The sequence below is a fragment of the Hemitrygon akajei genome, chromosome 29 (genome assembly GCF_048418815.1).
Source record: "Hemitrygon akajei chromosome 29, sHemAka1.3, whole genome shotgun sequence".
Lineage (NCBI taxonomy): Eukaryota > Metazoa > Chordata > Chondrichthyes > Myliobatiformes > Dasyatidae > Hemitrygon > Hemitrygon akajei.
This window is the reverse complement of record NC_133152.1, coordinates 48,275,784-48,292,130: the sequence shown is the minus strand read 5'-3', so window position 1 is coordinate 48,292,130 and position 16,347 is coordinate 48,275,784. Positions and strand designations below refer to the sequence as shown.

General features: G+C 41.4%; 1 protein-coding gene across 1 annotated transcript in view; it reads left to right on the top strand.

Moving 5' to 3' along the window:
- Window positions 1-603: 603 nt before the first annotated feature.
- LOC140718539 (uncharacterized) overlaps window positions 604-16,347 on the top strand; it is a 30,482-nt gene continuing 14,738 nt past the window's right edge. Inside the window, exons 1-3 of the mRNA XM_073032501.1 lie at window positions 604-721; window positions 2,986-3,195; window positions 14,013-14,168. Coding sequence (XP_072888602.1) covers window positions 3,064-3,195; window positions 14,013-14,168 — 288 coding nt within the window. The 5' untranslated portion in view covers window positions 604-721; window positions 2,986-3,063. The remainder of the gene's footprint in view (window positions 722-2,985; window positions 3,196-14,012; window positions 14,169-16,347) is intronic.

Sequence of the window (16,347 nt, the reverse complement as noted above, 5' to 3'; positions counted from 1 at the left end):
CCACGTAGGTTTCCTCCGGGTGCTCTGGTTTCCTCCCACAGTCCAAAGGCCTACAGGTTGGAAGTTCAGTTGGTCATTGTAAGTTGTTCCATGATTAGGCTAGGATGAAGTTGAGGAATTGCTGGGCAGCGCAGCTCGAAGGGCTGGAAGGGCATGTTCCACGCTGTATCTCAATAAATAAATGTGTGTGCTGTGTGTATTTATAAAAAAATATTATTTTTTGTGTTTATTTGAATTTTTATTGTGTTCTTGAGACTTATTGTGGTTTGTTTATGCTGCATCGTTTCCAGAGTAACTATCATTTTGTTCTCCTTTGCATTCAGGTACTGAAGAATGATAATAAACCATTTTGAGTTTGAACCAGTCACACAAACACGAGATTCTGCAGATGCTGGAAAACCAAAGCAACACACACAAAATACTGGAGGACCTCAGCAGATCAGGCAGCGTCCATGGAGAGGGATAAACAGTTAAAATGCATTGAGTCTCCCTAGACAGCCACCCGCAGGCTTCCTGGAATGGACAGGGGAAGAGGTGGACCAAGGATTTGCCCCACCGCAATGGGTTGGGAAGGTAGTGACAGCCGGAGGACCACTGCACCCAGACAATGGGTGCTAGGCAACCAGCCGCCTGCACGGTTCCCTTTGTCAGTGGGTCATTGTAGCCATCTTGAGCGTGGAGCAAATTTGGACAGCTGGTACCTGCCAGCTGACTTAATCAGGTGAGTTCCGCCTGCTTCATGGTAATTGGTGAATTAAGGTGCCTCCTTTCTCAATTGGCCCACACCCCTGTCAATCATAATGTGTTCCTGCCTCTCTGGTCCAGGTGAGTGGGCACCCTGACAGTCAGGTAGTGAATGGGTGTATTGGTATTAAAGGGGCAGTCTGAAAAAAAACATTAATTTTGAATGGAGATTTTAAAAAAACATACAAAACTTTAATGATTTATCCAGTTGTGTTTCTAGAAAACACACACAATGGTGGAGAAACACAACAGGGTCAGGTAGCATCTATAGAGGGGAATAAAGAGCTGACGTTTCAGGCCAAGACACTTCATCAGAACTGAATTTGATTGGCATTTTGTGTGTGGTTTACTCTGGTTTGCTGTACCTACAAAATCTCTTTTGATGTGTTTCCAGAAATGTGTATATGATCAAATGGCAGAGCAGAATTGATGGGCCGAATGGCCTAATTCTGTCTCTATGTCTTATGGCCTCACTCCTCCAGTGTTGGTCTCTGGTCTGGTCACTGAAGAGACTTAAAACCTTTAAGCCTTCAGGACTTTTCAAATTATGGAGCTCATAGCAGATAAACTTAGTGTCAGCATATCCTCTCTAATTACCAATTATTAATATCAGATATTAATATTGTCTAATATATTATGTTTTAATATATAAATGTTAGATATTCATAATATCTAATATTAATAATCAATCCTGAAGAAGGGTCTTGGCCCAAAACATCGACTGTATATTCATTTCCATAGATGCTGGCTGACCTGCTGTGTTCCTCCAGCATTGTGTGTGTGTTGTGTCTAATATCTAAATGCTATTTACGAAAATCTACTGAAACTGACTTCACAAATGGCATCACTATCTGATAGTATCTCTGTATCTGATGTCCTTTTCCCTCTGGATTCTCCCTTCTCAGATGCTGCCTGGTTTGTTAAGTATTACAAGTATTCCCCATCTTTACAGCTCACCTTGCCGGAGTGCTTCTCGGAAGTATTATTTTATAAAGCTAGGTTCTCATGGTGAACTAGTGTAGGCAGCATTTTATGAGGAGGCAAAGCGGGGGGGTGATGGTTTATTTCTGAATTTAGAGCTTTGGCATCAGATGTCATGGCCAACAGCAGTGGAGCAGGTGCATTTGTGGATGATTGGGAGGGTTGGATTGGGTATGTGCAGGATCCTATAAGACTCTGTAGGATTCTATATGTGCCGGACGAGATTATTTAGATTTTTTAATTTATCACATGTACATCAAAATGTATAGTGGAATACTTCATTTGTGTTAACAACCAATATAACCAAAGGATGTGCTGGGGGCAGCTTTTAAGTGTCATCACACATTCCGGTGCCAATATAGCATATCCACAACGTTTAGCAAAACAACACAAGCAGAAGCAGTGACAATATCAACAGAACAAAACCAAGCCAAAAACAGCTAAATAAGCCCCTTTTTCACTCTGCCACCCAGCCATCCACTCGCACATACAGACAGGCCTCCAACCCCAGGACAGACAGCATCAGGACCTTCAGTCCTTGACCTTGGACTTCCAGACTTACAGACATTGCGTCTCCTGACTCCCCAGTATAAGAAACATCCTCTCCACATCCACCGTTTCAATATACAGCAGGTTTCAATGAGATCCCCACTCATTCTTCTAAACTCCAGTGAGATCAGGTCCAGAACCATCAAATGCTCCTCATACCTTAACCCATTCTCATGAACCTCTTCTGGACCCTCTGTTCTGAGGCTGAGCCCTCTGGTCTGAGACTCTCCCACCAGAGGAAAGATCCTCTCCACATCCACTCTTTCAATATTTGATAGGTTTCAATGAGATCCCCTCTCATTCTTCTAAATTCCAGTGATTACAAGGCAGCACATTATTACAGTACCAGCAGCCAGGGTTCAATTCCCGTCACTGCCTGTAAGGAGTTTGTACCTTCTTTCTGTGTTGTCTGGTTTCCTACTACATTGCAAAGGCATATGGGTTAGTAGGTTAATTGCTCACATGGATGTAATTGGGCAGAGCAGCTTGTTGGGCTGGAAGGGCCTGTTCCCTTGCAGGGCTTCTAAAAAAAAAAGGAGCAATCAAAGGCTCCTCATGTGTTAACCCTTTCATTCCCAGGAATCCCTGGAGATGAAGAGGAAAAATAACTCTAGGAAGGTTTGAAAGCAAGGGTAAGGATCTTAAGATCCATTTGGTGTTTAACCAGAGCTTGTTATAATAATGGGTAATTTCATTGTTCTATTGTCACAGCTTTGTTCCAGATTGGTCATTGATTTTGGGTGAGTTGCTCTGTAGCAGGTGAAGAGGGGACTGCTGGTGTTTGTGAAGATGAAGGGATTTTTGGCACTCCAGAAAAGAGAAAAAGAACCACCAAGGGTCACTTTGAAGAAATGTGACCTGATCCAGTCAAAGGCCGTTTGTAAAAGCTCAATCGATTTGGAGGGTGCAGCTGGAAAGAAGGTAAGGATCAAGAATCAAGATCAAGGAGCAACTTTAGTCACTGTATACACTCAGTTGTCACTTTATTAGATACCTCCTGTATGTCCACCTAATAAAGTGGCCAATGAATGTTTGTTTGTGATCTTCTACTGCTGTAACCCATCCATTTAAAGGTTCAACATCTTGTGCATTCAGAGATACTCTTCTGCACACTACTGTTGTAACATGAGTTTATTTGAGTTACTGTCTCCTTCATGTCAATTTGACCCAGTCTGGCCATTTTCCCCTGATGTATCTCATTAACAAGGCATTTTTCTCCACAGAACTGCTGCTCACTGGATGTTTTTTTCTATTTCTCACACCATTCTCTGGAAACTCTAGAGATTGTTGTATATGAAAATCCCAAGAGATCAGCAGTTTTTTGAGATACTCAAACCACCCCATCTGGCACCAACAAAGTCACTTAGATCACATTTTTTCCCTATTCTGATGTTTGGTCTGAACAGACACTGAACCTCTTATCCATGTCTGCATGCTTCTATACATTGAGTTGCTGCCACATGATTGGCTGATTATTATGAGCAGGTGTACAGGTGCACCTAATAAGGTAGCCACTGAGTGTAGATTTACTTGTGTGAGGAATTTGCTGTGGCATGATGATGTGACATTCAACAAAAATCAACATTTAACAGTTATAAAAATAAAGAATTATATGTAAAAATTAAAAATTATATATATATGCTAATAAAGTTAGAGGTTAGGACAGATATGGTATAAAATGTGCATAAATACACAAATACCGGCATGTATTTACAATGTAAACATAAGAAGTGGTTTAAAGTGTTTAGCATGCAGTGCAGTGACAGGGGTATTAGGTCGGGGGTGCAGGGGTAACTAGAATGTATCATCAGATTAACTGCCTGGCTTGTCTTACACCTTCCTGGGTGATACTGTGATCTGAAACCAACAGTAGAAACAGGATCCGTTGTTCAAAAATTAGAGTAACCAATTAGAGTAACTATTACAGCTGCAGAAAGGGTGCGTAATGTAGCAGGATCCTCTTTCGAGTCAGTATGGGTGGAAGTCAGGAACAGGAAGGGAGCAGTTACTCTACTGGGGGTATTCTATAGGCCCCCTGGTAGCAGCAGAGATACCGAGGAGCAGATTGGGAGGCAGATTTTGGAAAGGTGCAAAAATAACAGGGTTGTTATCATGGGTGACTTTATCTTCCCTAATATTGATTGGCACTTGATTAGTTCCAAGGGTTTAGATGGGGCAGAGTTTGTTAAGTGTGTCCAGGATGGATTCCTGTCACAGTATGTTGACAGGCCGACTAGGGGGAATGCCATACTAGATCTAGTATTAGGTAACGAACCGGGTCAGGTCGCAGATCTGTCAGTGGGTGAGCATCTGGGGGACAGTGATCACCGCTCCCTGACCTTTAGCATTATCATGGAAAAGGATAGAATCAGAGAGGACAGGAAAATTTTTAATTGGGGAAGGGCAAATTATGAGGCTGTAAGGCTAGAACTTGCGGGTGTGAATTGGGATGATGTTTTTGCAGGGAAATGTACTATAGACATGTGGTTGATATTTAAGGATCTCTTGCAGGATGTTAGGGATAAATTTGTCCTGGTGAGGAAGATAAAGAATGGTAGGGTGAAGGAACCATGGGTGACAAGTGAAGTGGAAAATCTAGTCAGGTGGAAGAAGGCAGCATACATGAGGTTTAGGAAGCAAGGATCAGATTGGTCTATTGAGGAATATAGGGTAGCAAGAAAGGAGCTTAAGAAGGGGCTGAAGAAGAGCAAGAAGGGGTCATGAGAAGGCCTTGGCGAGTAGGGTAAAGGAAAACCCCAAGGCCTTCTTCAATTATGTGAAGAACAAAAGGATGACAAGAGTGAAGGTAGGACCGATTAGAGATAAAAGTGGGAAGATGTGCCTGGAGGCTGTGGAAGTGAGCGAGGTCCTCTATGAATACTTCTCTTCGGTATTCATCACTGAGAGGGAACTTGATGACAGTGAGGACAATATGAGTGAGGTTGATGTTCTAGAGCATGTTGATATTAAGGGAGAGGAGGTGTTGGAGGTGTTAAAATACATTAGGACGGATAAGTCCCCGGGGCCTGACGGAATATTCTCCAGGCTGCTCCACGAGGCAAGGGAAGAGATTGCTGAACCTCTGGCTAGGATCTTTATGTCCTCGTTGTCCACGGGAATGGTACCGGAGGATTGGAGGGAGGCGAATGTTGTCCCCTTGTTCAAAAAAGGTAGTAGGGATAGTCCAGGTAATTATAGACCAGTGAGCCTTATGTCTGTGGTGGGAAAGCTGTTGGAAAAGATTCTTAGAGATAGGATCTATGGGCATTTAGAGAATCATGGTCTGATCAGGGACAGTCAGCATGGCTTTGTGAAGGGAAGATCGTGCCTAACAAGCCTGATAGAGTTCTTTGAGGAGGTGACCAGGCATATAGATGAGGGTAGTGCAGTGGATGTGATCTACATGGATTTTAGTAAGGCATTTGACAAGGTTCCATATGGTAGGCTTATTCAGAAAGTCAGAAGGCATGGGATCCAGGGAAGTTTGGCCAGGTGGATTCAGAATTGGCTTGCCTGCAGAAGGCAGAGGGTCGTGGTGGAGGGAGTAGTTCAGATTGGAGGGTTGTGACTAGTGGTGTCCCACAAGGATTTGTTCTGGGACCTCTACTTTTTAAAAAAATATATTTTTAATTAAATTTTTAAGAGAATTACATAAAATGAATAGAATAAATATCCCTATCTAAAAAAAAAGAAAAAAAAGAGAAAAAAAGAAAGAAGAAAGAAAGATTGCCTGGATATCGGAAGATCCCCACATGCTCCATGGAGTTCAAAATAGCTTTAGTATATATCTTTATTTATTTTTTCCCCAAATAGCTAATAATTTTATCTTCAAAAGACCTATATATTTAATCCTATCTTTTGTAAATAAGGGTGCCAAATTTTCAAAAATATATCATATTCATTTCTTAAATTATAAGTAATTGTTTCAAGTGGAATGCAGCTAAATATTTCATTATTCCAACGGTCCATAGTATGAATCTGATTTCCAAGTAACTACAATAGCTTTTTTGGCTACTGCCAATGCAATTTTTATAAATTTTTCCTGATATTTATTCAATTTAGGTTTTGGTATTATCCCTTCAATATCACCTAATAAAAATAATATTGGGTTATGTGGAAGTTGTATTCCAATAATTTGTTCCAATAAAAGTCTTAAATTTATCCAAAAAGGTTGAATTTTAAAACAAGACCAAGTAGAGTGTAAAAAAGTACCAATTTCTTGATTACATCGAAAACATTGGTCAGATAAATTTGGGTTTAATCTATTTATTTTTTGTGATGTAATATATAATTGATGTAAAAAATTGTATTGTACTAATCTAAGTCGGACATTTATTGTATTTGTCGTACTGTCAAGGCATAGTCTTGACCAACTTGTTTCATCAATTTTAATATTCAAATCAGTTTCCCATTTTTGTCTTGACTTATGAATTCCTTGTTTAATTGTCTGTTTCTGAATCAAATTATACATACAAGAAGTAAATTTTTTAATTTTTCCTTTTTGAATTAAAATTTCTATTTCATTAGGCTTCAGTATTAACATTGTTTGACCCAGTTTATCTCTTAAATAAGCCCTTAATTGAAAGTAACAGAAAAGAGTGTTGTTTGATATTTTATATTTATTCTTTAGTTGATCAAACGACATCAATATATCTCCTTCAAAACAGTCACCTATATATCTAATCCCTTTTTGAAACCAGTTATATAAAAGTTGGTTATCCATTGTAAAAGGAATGAGTCTATTTTGAATTAGGGTTCTCTTTGCTAATAAAGATTTCTTTATCTCATCATCAACATTTATCTTATTCCATAAATCAATCAAATGTTATAATATAAGAGATTCTTTCTTTTCCGGACCTCTACTTTTTGTGATCTTTATTAACGACCTGGATGTGGGGGTAGAAGGGTGGGTTGGCAAGTTTGCAGACGACACAAAGGTTGGTGGTTTTGTAGATAGTGTAGAGGATTGTCGAAGATTGCAGAGAGACATTGATAGGATGCAGAAGTGGGCTGAGAAGTGGCAGATGGAATTCAACCCGGAGAAGTGTGAGGTGGTACACTTTGGAAGGACAAACTCCAAGGCAGAGTACAAAGTAAATGGCAGGATACTTGGTAGTGTGGAGGAGCAGAGGGATCTGGGGGTACATGTCCACAGATCCCTGAAAGTTGCCTCACAGTTAGATAGGGTAGTTAAGAAAGCTTATGGGGTGTTAGCTTTCATAAGTCGATGGATAGAGTTTAAGAGACGCGATGTAATGATGCAGCTCTATAAAACTCTAGTTAGGCCACACTTGGAGTACTGTGTCCAGTTCTGGTCGCCTCAGTATAGGAAGGATGTGAAAGCATTGGAAAGGGTACAGAGGAGATTTACCAGGATGTTGCCTGGTTTAGAGAGTGTGGATTATGATCAGAGATTAAGGGAGCCAAGTCTTTACTCTTTGGAGAGAAGGAGGATGAGAGGAGACATGATAGAGGTGTACAAGATATTAAGAGGAATAGACAGAGTGGACAGCCAGTGCCTCTTCCCCAGGGCACCACTGCTCAGTACAAGAGGACATGGCTTTAAGGTAAGGGGAGGGAAGTTCAAGGGGGATATTAGAGGAAGGTTTTTCACTCAGAGAGTGGTTGGTGCATGGAATGCACTGCCTGAGTCAGTGGTGGAGGCAGATACACTAGTGAAGTTTAAGAGACTACTAGACAGGTATATGGAGGAATTTAAGATGGGGGATTATATGGGAGGCAGGGTTTGAGGGTCGGCGCAACATTGTGGGCCGAAGGGCCTGTAATGTGCTGTACTATTCTATGTTCTATGTGTCTAAATTAACATCAGCCAGAACTCTAAATCACTAATGCAGAGACATGAGTTCAAATCCCACCTTGGCAGAAGAGCAACGTAGAATTCAGAACAGTATAACACAGGAACAGGCCTTTTGGCCCATCAAGTCTGCTCCACCATTCTATCATGGCTGATTTATTATCCCTCTCAATCCTATTCTCCTACTGTCTCTCCATAACCTTTGACACACTTACTAATCAAGAACCTATCAACCTTGGCTTTAAAAATACTCAATGATTTGGGCTCCATGGATTCACCACTCTCTGGCCAAAGAAATTCCTCCTCATCTCTGTTCTAAAGGCTCCGCCTTCAAAGGAAACATCCTCTCCAAATCCACTCTATCTAGGCTTTTCAATATTTGATAGGTTTCAATGAGATCCCTCCTCATTCTTCTGAACTCCAGTGAGTACAGACCCAAAGCCATCAAACAGTCCTCGTACATTAACCCTTTCATTCCCAGGGTCATTCCATAAACTTCCTCTGTCCCTGAGAGGGCTGGGTGAGTCCCTGCAGTGAAGGTACTCCCATGGGTAAGGGTTTCCAAGCATTAGGTCCACTGGCAGTGAGGCACTATATCTCCACATCAGTACATTGAGCATATTGGAGGAGAATTGACCTCAGCTGACTCCACTACCAATATTATGTTTTTTACAGAGTAAGAACTGGATATACCGCGTACCTGAGAAGAGTGATCTGCCCATTGGTAAGATTCCAGGAACTTTTCTTTTCAAATTCTTTTCAGATCAGATAATAAAGCAAATTGCACTTGATGTCTGTAGCAATAATTGGGACATCTTCCCCTATTACAGAGAGGTGAGGCAAAATGTGGACTGGGACAATTTCTTATTCATTTCACTGTGCCCTTTTCTTTTTGCATTTATGGTTTGTCTTCTTTTTGCATATTGTGTGTGCCCATCTCTGTGAGTAGATTTTCATTGATTCTATTGTACTTCTTTGTTAATACAGAACATGGAACAAAGAACAGTATAGCACAGGAACAGGCCCTTTGGCCTCAATGTGAATGCCTGCAAGTAAATGAATCTCAGAGTAGAATTTGGTGACATATACATATTTTGATAATAAATTTACTTTGAACTTTGAATAGAAATGTTCTAATATCAAAATTAAAGTCAAGCTTACTGTCAATATGCACAAGTTCTTATATATGGGAGGCAGAGTGGAAATATGTCTCTACCAAAGGAGGTGTAAGCACTTCTTCTCTCCGCTAGTCTACGTCACCCTTGGGCAAGGTGTGGCCCCTCCCCACCCCCCAATCAGGGTCACATGAAGCCATGGGAGCAGGTGGTGGATGGTCATATGACAACTGGTGCACTTCACGAGTCCTGGTTATGTGACTACTGACGACAGGCAGACAATTGCTGAAGAGCATTGATAATGGCTGGGATCATCTGTCTTATAAAGGCATTGCACAGAAAAAGGCACTACTGTAGAAAAATTTGCCAAGAAAATCATGGTCAAAGACTGTGACTGCCCAATTCATACGACATGGTTCAAAACAAACGAACCTGCAGACGATGAATCAGAATCAGAATCGGGTTTAGTATTACTGGCATATGTTGTGAAATTTGTTGTGCAAATCTCAGGGTTTGCTGGATCTTGGTGGCCAGTGGTAAAATTCACTTCTTGTTCAATACTTCACTGGCAGCAGTACATTACAATAGATAATAATAAAAACTATAAATTACAGTAAGAAATACATGTAGATATATATATATATACACACACACACACACATATATATATATAAAATGAAATTAGTAGTACAAAAAGAGAGCAAAAAAAGAAAAAAACATTGAGGTAGTGTTTGTGGGTTCACTATCCATTCGGAAATCAGATGGCAGAGGGGAAGAAGCATTTCCTATGTGTGTCTTCAGGCTCCCGTACCTCTTCCCTAATGGTAGCACTGAGAAGAGGGCATGTTCTGGGTGATGTGGGTCCTTAATGGTGGATGCCACCTTTTTGAGGCATCGCTTTAAAGATGCTCTTGATGCTGTGGAGCTAGTGCCCATGATGGACCTAGATTAGTTTACAATTTTCTGCAGCTTTTTCCGATCCTGTACAATAATCTGTCCAGACAAGACCGTGATGCAATAATCAGAATACTCTTTACAGTACATCTGTAGAAATTTGCAAGAGTCTTTGGTGTCATACCAAGTCTCCTCAAACTCCTAATGCTTCAGTTGAAATACTATCGATAGTGCCATACAAGTTTCACAAGGAATCACAGAGCCAAGTAGCATGATGTCATGTCAATAAACTTACCCTCATTTGTTCACTAAGCAAGACAAAAGAAAAGAGTTGGTCTCTGATTTCAGGAAGGGGGTGGTGGGTACACCCCCCCCCCCCCGTATATATCAATGGTGCTAACTTAGCGAAGATTGAGAGATTCAAATATCACATCATGAACGGCTTCACTCCCAGATGGGATCAATGACTTTCCTCCACATGTTGAAATGGAGAATAAAACTACACCTGCACATCAGAGAGGAGATATGAGAGCCTAAAGGCTCAACTCTGGGCAACAGCTTTTTCCTCTTGGCTATCAGATTTCTGAATGGACAGTGAACCCATAAACACACTGTACAGCTTGGGGCATCAGAGTTCAGGGTTCATTTCCGGTGTCCTCTGTAAGAAAGTCTGTATGTTCCCTCCAGCGGGCACATGGATTTCCTCCCACAGTATAAAGATGTACGGGTTAGCAGGTTAATTGGTCGTTGCAAATTGTCCCGTGATTAAGCTAGGGTTAAATCAGTGGGTTGCTGGACAGTGCGTCTCATTGGGCAGGGAGGGCCCGTACTGCACTGTATTTCTAAATAAATAAATAAACTACCTCACTAATTTTGCTCTCTTTTAGCACACTTACTTAATTTATATGTACATATATCTTATTGCAATTTATAGTTCATTTTATTTATTGTCACAAAACAGAAATTTCATGACACATTTAAAATCACAGAGTCATAGAGAAGGCACAGAAACAGACTCTTTGGCCCATGTAGATCATGCCAAAAGCATTTAAACTGCCTATTCCCATCAATCTGCACTGGGACTATAGCCCTCCATATCACTACTATTCATGTATGTATCCAAACTTCTCTTCAATGTGGAAATTAAACTCACGTGCATCAATACACACACAAAATGGAGGAACTCAGCAGGCCAGACAGAATCTATGGAAAAGAGTATTGTCAGCGTTTCAGCATCACGTGTGCTGCAGCTCTTTCCACACTCTCACAACCTTCTGAGTGAAGAAGTTTCCCTTCATGTTCCCCTTAAACTTTTCACCTTTCACCCTTAACCTATGACCTCTGACTGTAGTCCCAGCCAAACTCAGTAGAAAAAGCCTGCTTGCATTTACCCTGTCTATATCCTTCATAATTTTGTTTACCTCTATCAAATCTCCTCTCAACCTTCTAGTTTCCAAAGAATTAAGTCCTAACATATTCGATCTTTCCTTATAACTCAGGTACTCGAGTCCAGGTAACATCTGTGCCAGTGTTCTCTGTACCCTTTCAACCTTTTTTACATCTTTCCTATAGGTAGGACCAAAAGTGCACGCAGTATTCCAAACTAGGCCTCACCCAACATCCTATACAACTTCAACATAACATCCCATCTCCTGTACTCAATACTTTGATTTATGAAGGCCAATGTGTCAAAAGTTTTCTTTACGAACCTATCTACCTGTGAGGTCACTTTCTGTGAATTAGACACCTGTATTCCCAGATCCCTTTGTTCTACCACACTCCTTAGTGTCCTACTGTGTAAGACTTACCCTGGTTGTTCATTCTGAAGTGCAAAACCTCATTCTTGACTGCATTAAATTCCGTCTGATACTTTTCAGCCCATTTTTCCAGCTGATGCAGATCCCTCTGCAAGCCATGATTCCCTCACCGTCAAGTATACCCTAAATCTTGGTTTCATCTGCAAATTTTTCTGATCTAGCTAACCACATTGTCACCAAGTCATTAATATAGATGACAAACAAAGGACCCAGCACCGATCCCTCTGGCACACCACTCGTCACAGGCCTCTAGTCAGAGAGGCAACTCTCTACTACCACTGTCTGGCTTCTCCCACAAAGCCAATGTCTAATCCAATTTACTACCTCATCCTGAATGTCGAACGGCTGAACCTTCTTAACCAACCTCCCATGTGGGACTTTGTCAAATACCTTACCAAAGTCTATGTAGGCAACATCCACTGCCTTGATTTCATCTACTTCCCTGGAAATTTCCTTGATAAACTCTATAAGATTGTTAGACATGACCTACCAGGCATAAGGCCATGCTGTCTATCCTTCATCAGTCCATGTCTATCCAAATACTTATATATCTGGTCTCTTAGATCACCAGTGATAATAAACCAGATTCTGATCATTTTAACTTTTACAATTAAACTTTCAGAATGCCAGTCTTAGCCTGTGCTGGTCCAGCCAGTTTGATATTACTGCAAAGAAAGGACACCAGTAGCTACACTTCCTCAGGATGCTAAGGAAATCCTGCATGTCCCAATTGACCTTCATCCTCTTTTTCCCAATAGACCATCAAAGTATCTGATCGAGATGCATCACAACTTGGTACAGCATCTGCTCTTCCCAAGACCACAAGAAACTGCAGAGTTGTGGAAACAGCTTAGGTCATCTACAAAAACCAGCCTCCCCTCCATGGACACAGTGTACACTTCCTCCTGCCTCAGGAAAGCAACCTGCAGAATCGCAGACCCCACCCATCCTGGACATGCTCTTTTCTCCTCTCTGCCATCAGCAGAAGATACAAAAGCTTGAAGATGTGCATCAGCAGGTTCAAGGACAGTTTCTAACCCACTTTTATAAGACTCTTGAATGGACCTCTTATGTGAGAAAGTTGAAGTCTTGTTTCTCTTCAAGGCTCTTGCACCTTATTGTCTACCTGCACTGCACTTTCTTAGCAATTCTAACCAGCTGTGTCTGTCTCCTTGCCCTGTGGTTGCAGAAGATTTAACATTATAACTCCTCAAAATGAGAGAGCAGGGTTGAAGTTGCATGATGGTCTTGTCCAAGACAAACTGTTGAAACCCCCAAGAACCTCAAATTGTATGAAACAATTTTTGGAGACTGCAACTGCTTCTGGCATCTTCTCCCTTCCTTTCCAGTCCTAATGAAGGGCCTCAGCCCAAATTGCTGAATATTTATTCCCCTCCATAGATACCACCCAAGCTGTTGAGTTCCTCCAACATTTTGTGTGTGTTGATCTGATTCTCATTAATTCTTTCTTCTGTTTCTTTAATCCTGTTGTCAGCAAATGAAAATACCATCTCCCATGCCAGTGGAGTGCAGACTCCCAGCAATGTTGTCATACACTTGGATTGGAGTGAAGAAACTCTGAGGGAAACCTCCAGGAACATCATCCCTTGGTCTGTCTCCACGATCCATGAACAGGTAATCATGGCTATTAGATAATTCTCAAAAGTATTGAGTCCAAACTTACATGAAGTTCAAGTTTAAATGTCATTCAACCATACAGATGAAGTTCAAAGTTCAGAAAGTTCAAGCTTAAGTTTAACTGTCATTCAACCATAGACATGAATACAGCCAAATGAAACAGCGTTCCTCTGGGGCCAGGGTAAAAAACAGACAGCACGTATAATTATGATAGCAGAGAAATACATAACGACAAAAATAATAATATAGTCTTAAGTCCCTGAGTGTTGTGGCCTGTAGGTTGTTGATGCATAGACTGATTGGTGATCATCTTTTGCAATTTTTAATAATTGATGCATTTAAAATTAGTGTCATAGTTTGTTACTTAATTTTTTCACTTCCTGCTGTTACAGTGACTGCAATGCAACAAAATAGCTCACAGTCACCCAAAATATGACTGTTTCTGTTTAACGTATGCAGAAGTGTATGGAACTGCTGGAGGAGAAGATAGAACTTATCTCCACTCTTAAGGATGAATCTGCAAAAAAGGACATACAGATTGCAACACTCCAGAAGGAGGTCGAGAACTTGACAGAAAAGCTTCCAAAATTGACTGAAGATGGCCTGAAGACAGAGGTGAGAAAGAAATATTGAATGCAAGACCAGTATCACATGTTCCACAACATCTGCTTCATAAAGTCCAACTTGCTCACAGATTGAAACAAATCTCTTGCAGAGTGGAATGTTTAAACTACCACTCCAGTGACCCAGTGGCCTTGACTGACAATTCAAAATCACCTGTGGAAGGGTGCACTTTAAATTAAATTAAATAATCTGAGATTTTGAAAAACCTAGCTTTTAGTTCTTCTCCTCTTCTTCTTAAGTCCATCTCTCCTTCTGGGGCACAGCAGCTCACCAGAGTCCCCTGTCCTGGGCCAGTCGTTCAAGTTGTCCCCAGGTGTAGCCAATCTTCGAAGATCTTTCCTCTTCCAGTGATGAGGCCTCTGGAGCTTTTGATGGAGTTTCTGTAGCACTGGGTGTTTACGGGATGGGGTTGCTAGTCCCAAGCCCAACCCTCCTCCTTTCACAGCCAGGCTGGGGACCATCCGTGAGAATGCAGCCTTTATTAGACGTGAGGTTCATTTTCTTGTAGGCAGCCACAAAACAAAGACAATAGAATCCATGAAAAACACGTAAGGACATAATGTATCGGAGCAAAATCAGGCCATTTGGCCCATCAAATCTGCTCTGTCATTTCATCATGGTTGATCCATTTCTCTCTCAGCCCCAACCTCCTGTCTTCTCCCCATATCCCTTCATGCCTGACTAATCAAGAACCTATCAAGCTCTGCCTTAAGTATACCCAGTGACCTGCCCTGTACTGCCACCTGTGGCAACAAATTCCACAGAGTCACCACCCTTTGGCTAAAGGAACTCCTCCTCATCTCCGTTCTAAATGGACGTCCCTCTATTCTGAAACTGTGCCCTCTGGTCCTAGACACCTCACCATAAGAAACATCCTCTCCACATCCACTCTATCAAGTCCTTTCAACATTCAACAGGTTTCAATTAGATCCCCCCTCCCCATTCTTCTGAATTCCTGTGAGTACAGGCCTAGAGCCATCAAACGGTCCTCAGATGGTAAAACATTCATTCCCAGAATCATTCTCATGAGCCTCCTCTGGACACTCTCCAATGCCAGTACATCCTTAGATAACAGCTAGTTACACTCCAAGTGAGGCCTCACCAGTGCCTTATACAGCCTCAGCATTACATCCTAGTCATCTCAAAGTGAATGCTAACATTGCATTTGCCTTCCTCACCACTGAATCAACCTACAAATTAAACTTTAGGAAATTCTGCACAAGGACTTCCAAATCCCTTTGCTCCATAAATTTTTGAATTTTCTCTCCATTTAGAAAGTAATCTACAGTTTTATTTCTTCTACCACAGTGCATGGCCATACACTGACTGTATTCCATCTGACACCTCTCTGGCCCATTCCCCTAATCTATCTAAGCCCTTCTGCAACCTCCCAGCTTCCTCAACACTACATGCCCCTCCACCAATCTTCATATTGTTCACAAACTCGGCCACAAATCTATCAAGTCTGTCATCCAAATCATTGACATATTACATTAAAAAAAATCAGTCCCAACACAATCTCTGAACACCACCTGTCACCAGCAGCCAAACTTTATTCCCACTCTTTGCCTCCTGTCAATCAGCCACTGCTTTATCCATGCTAAAATCTTTCTTATAATACCATGGATTCATAGCTTGTTAAGCAGCCTCATGTGTGGCACTTTGTCAAAGGCCTTCTGAAAATCCAAGTACACAACATCCGTCAATTCTCCTTTGTCCAACCTGTTTGTTATTTCTTCAAAGAAATCCAACAGATTTGTCAAGCAAGATTTTCCCTTGAGGAAACCATGTTGACTACAGCCTATTTTATCATGTGCATGCAGGTACCCTGAAACCACGTCCTTAACAGTCAACTCCAACATCTTCCCAACCACTGAGGTCAGACTAATTGGCCTATCATTTCCTTTCTTCTGCTTCTCTCTCTTCTTGAAGAGTGAAGCAACATCTGCAATTTTCCAGTCCTCCGGAACCATGCCGGAATTCATTGATTCTTGAAAGATCATTGCTAGTGCCTCCAAAATCTCCTCAGCCACCTGCTTCAGAACCCTGGGGTGTAGACTATCTGGTCTAGATGATTTATCTGCCTCAGACCTTTCAGTTTCCCAAGCACCTTCTCCTTAGTACTGTATTGGCAACTTCACTCACTTCTGACCCGTGACACTCGATTTTC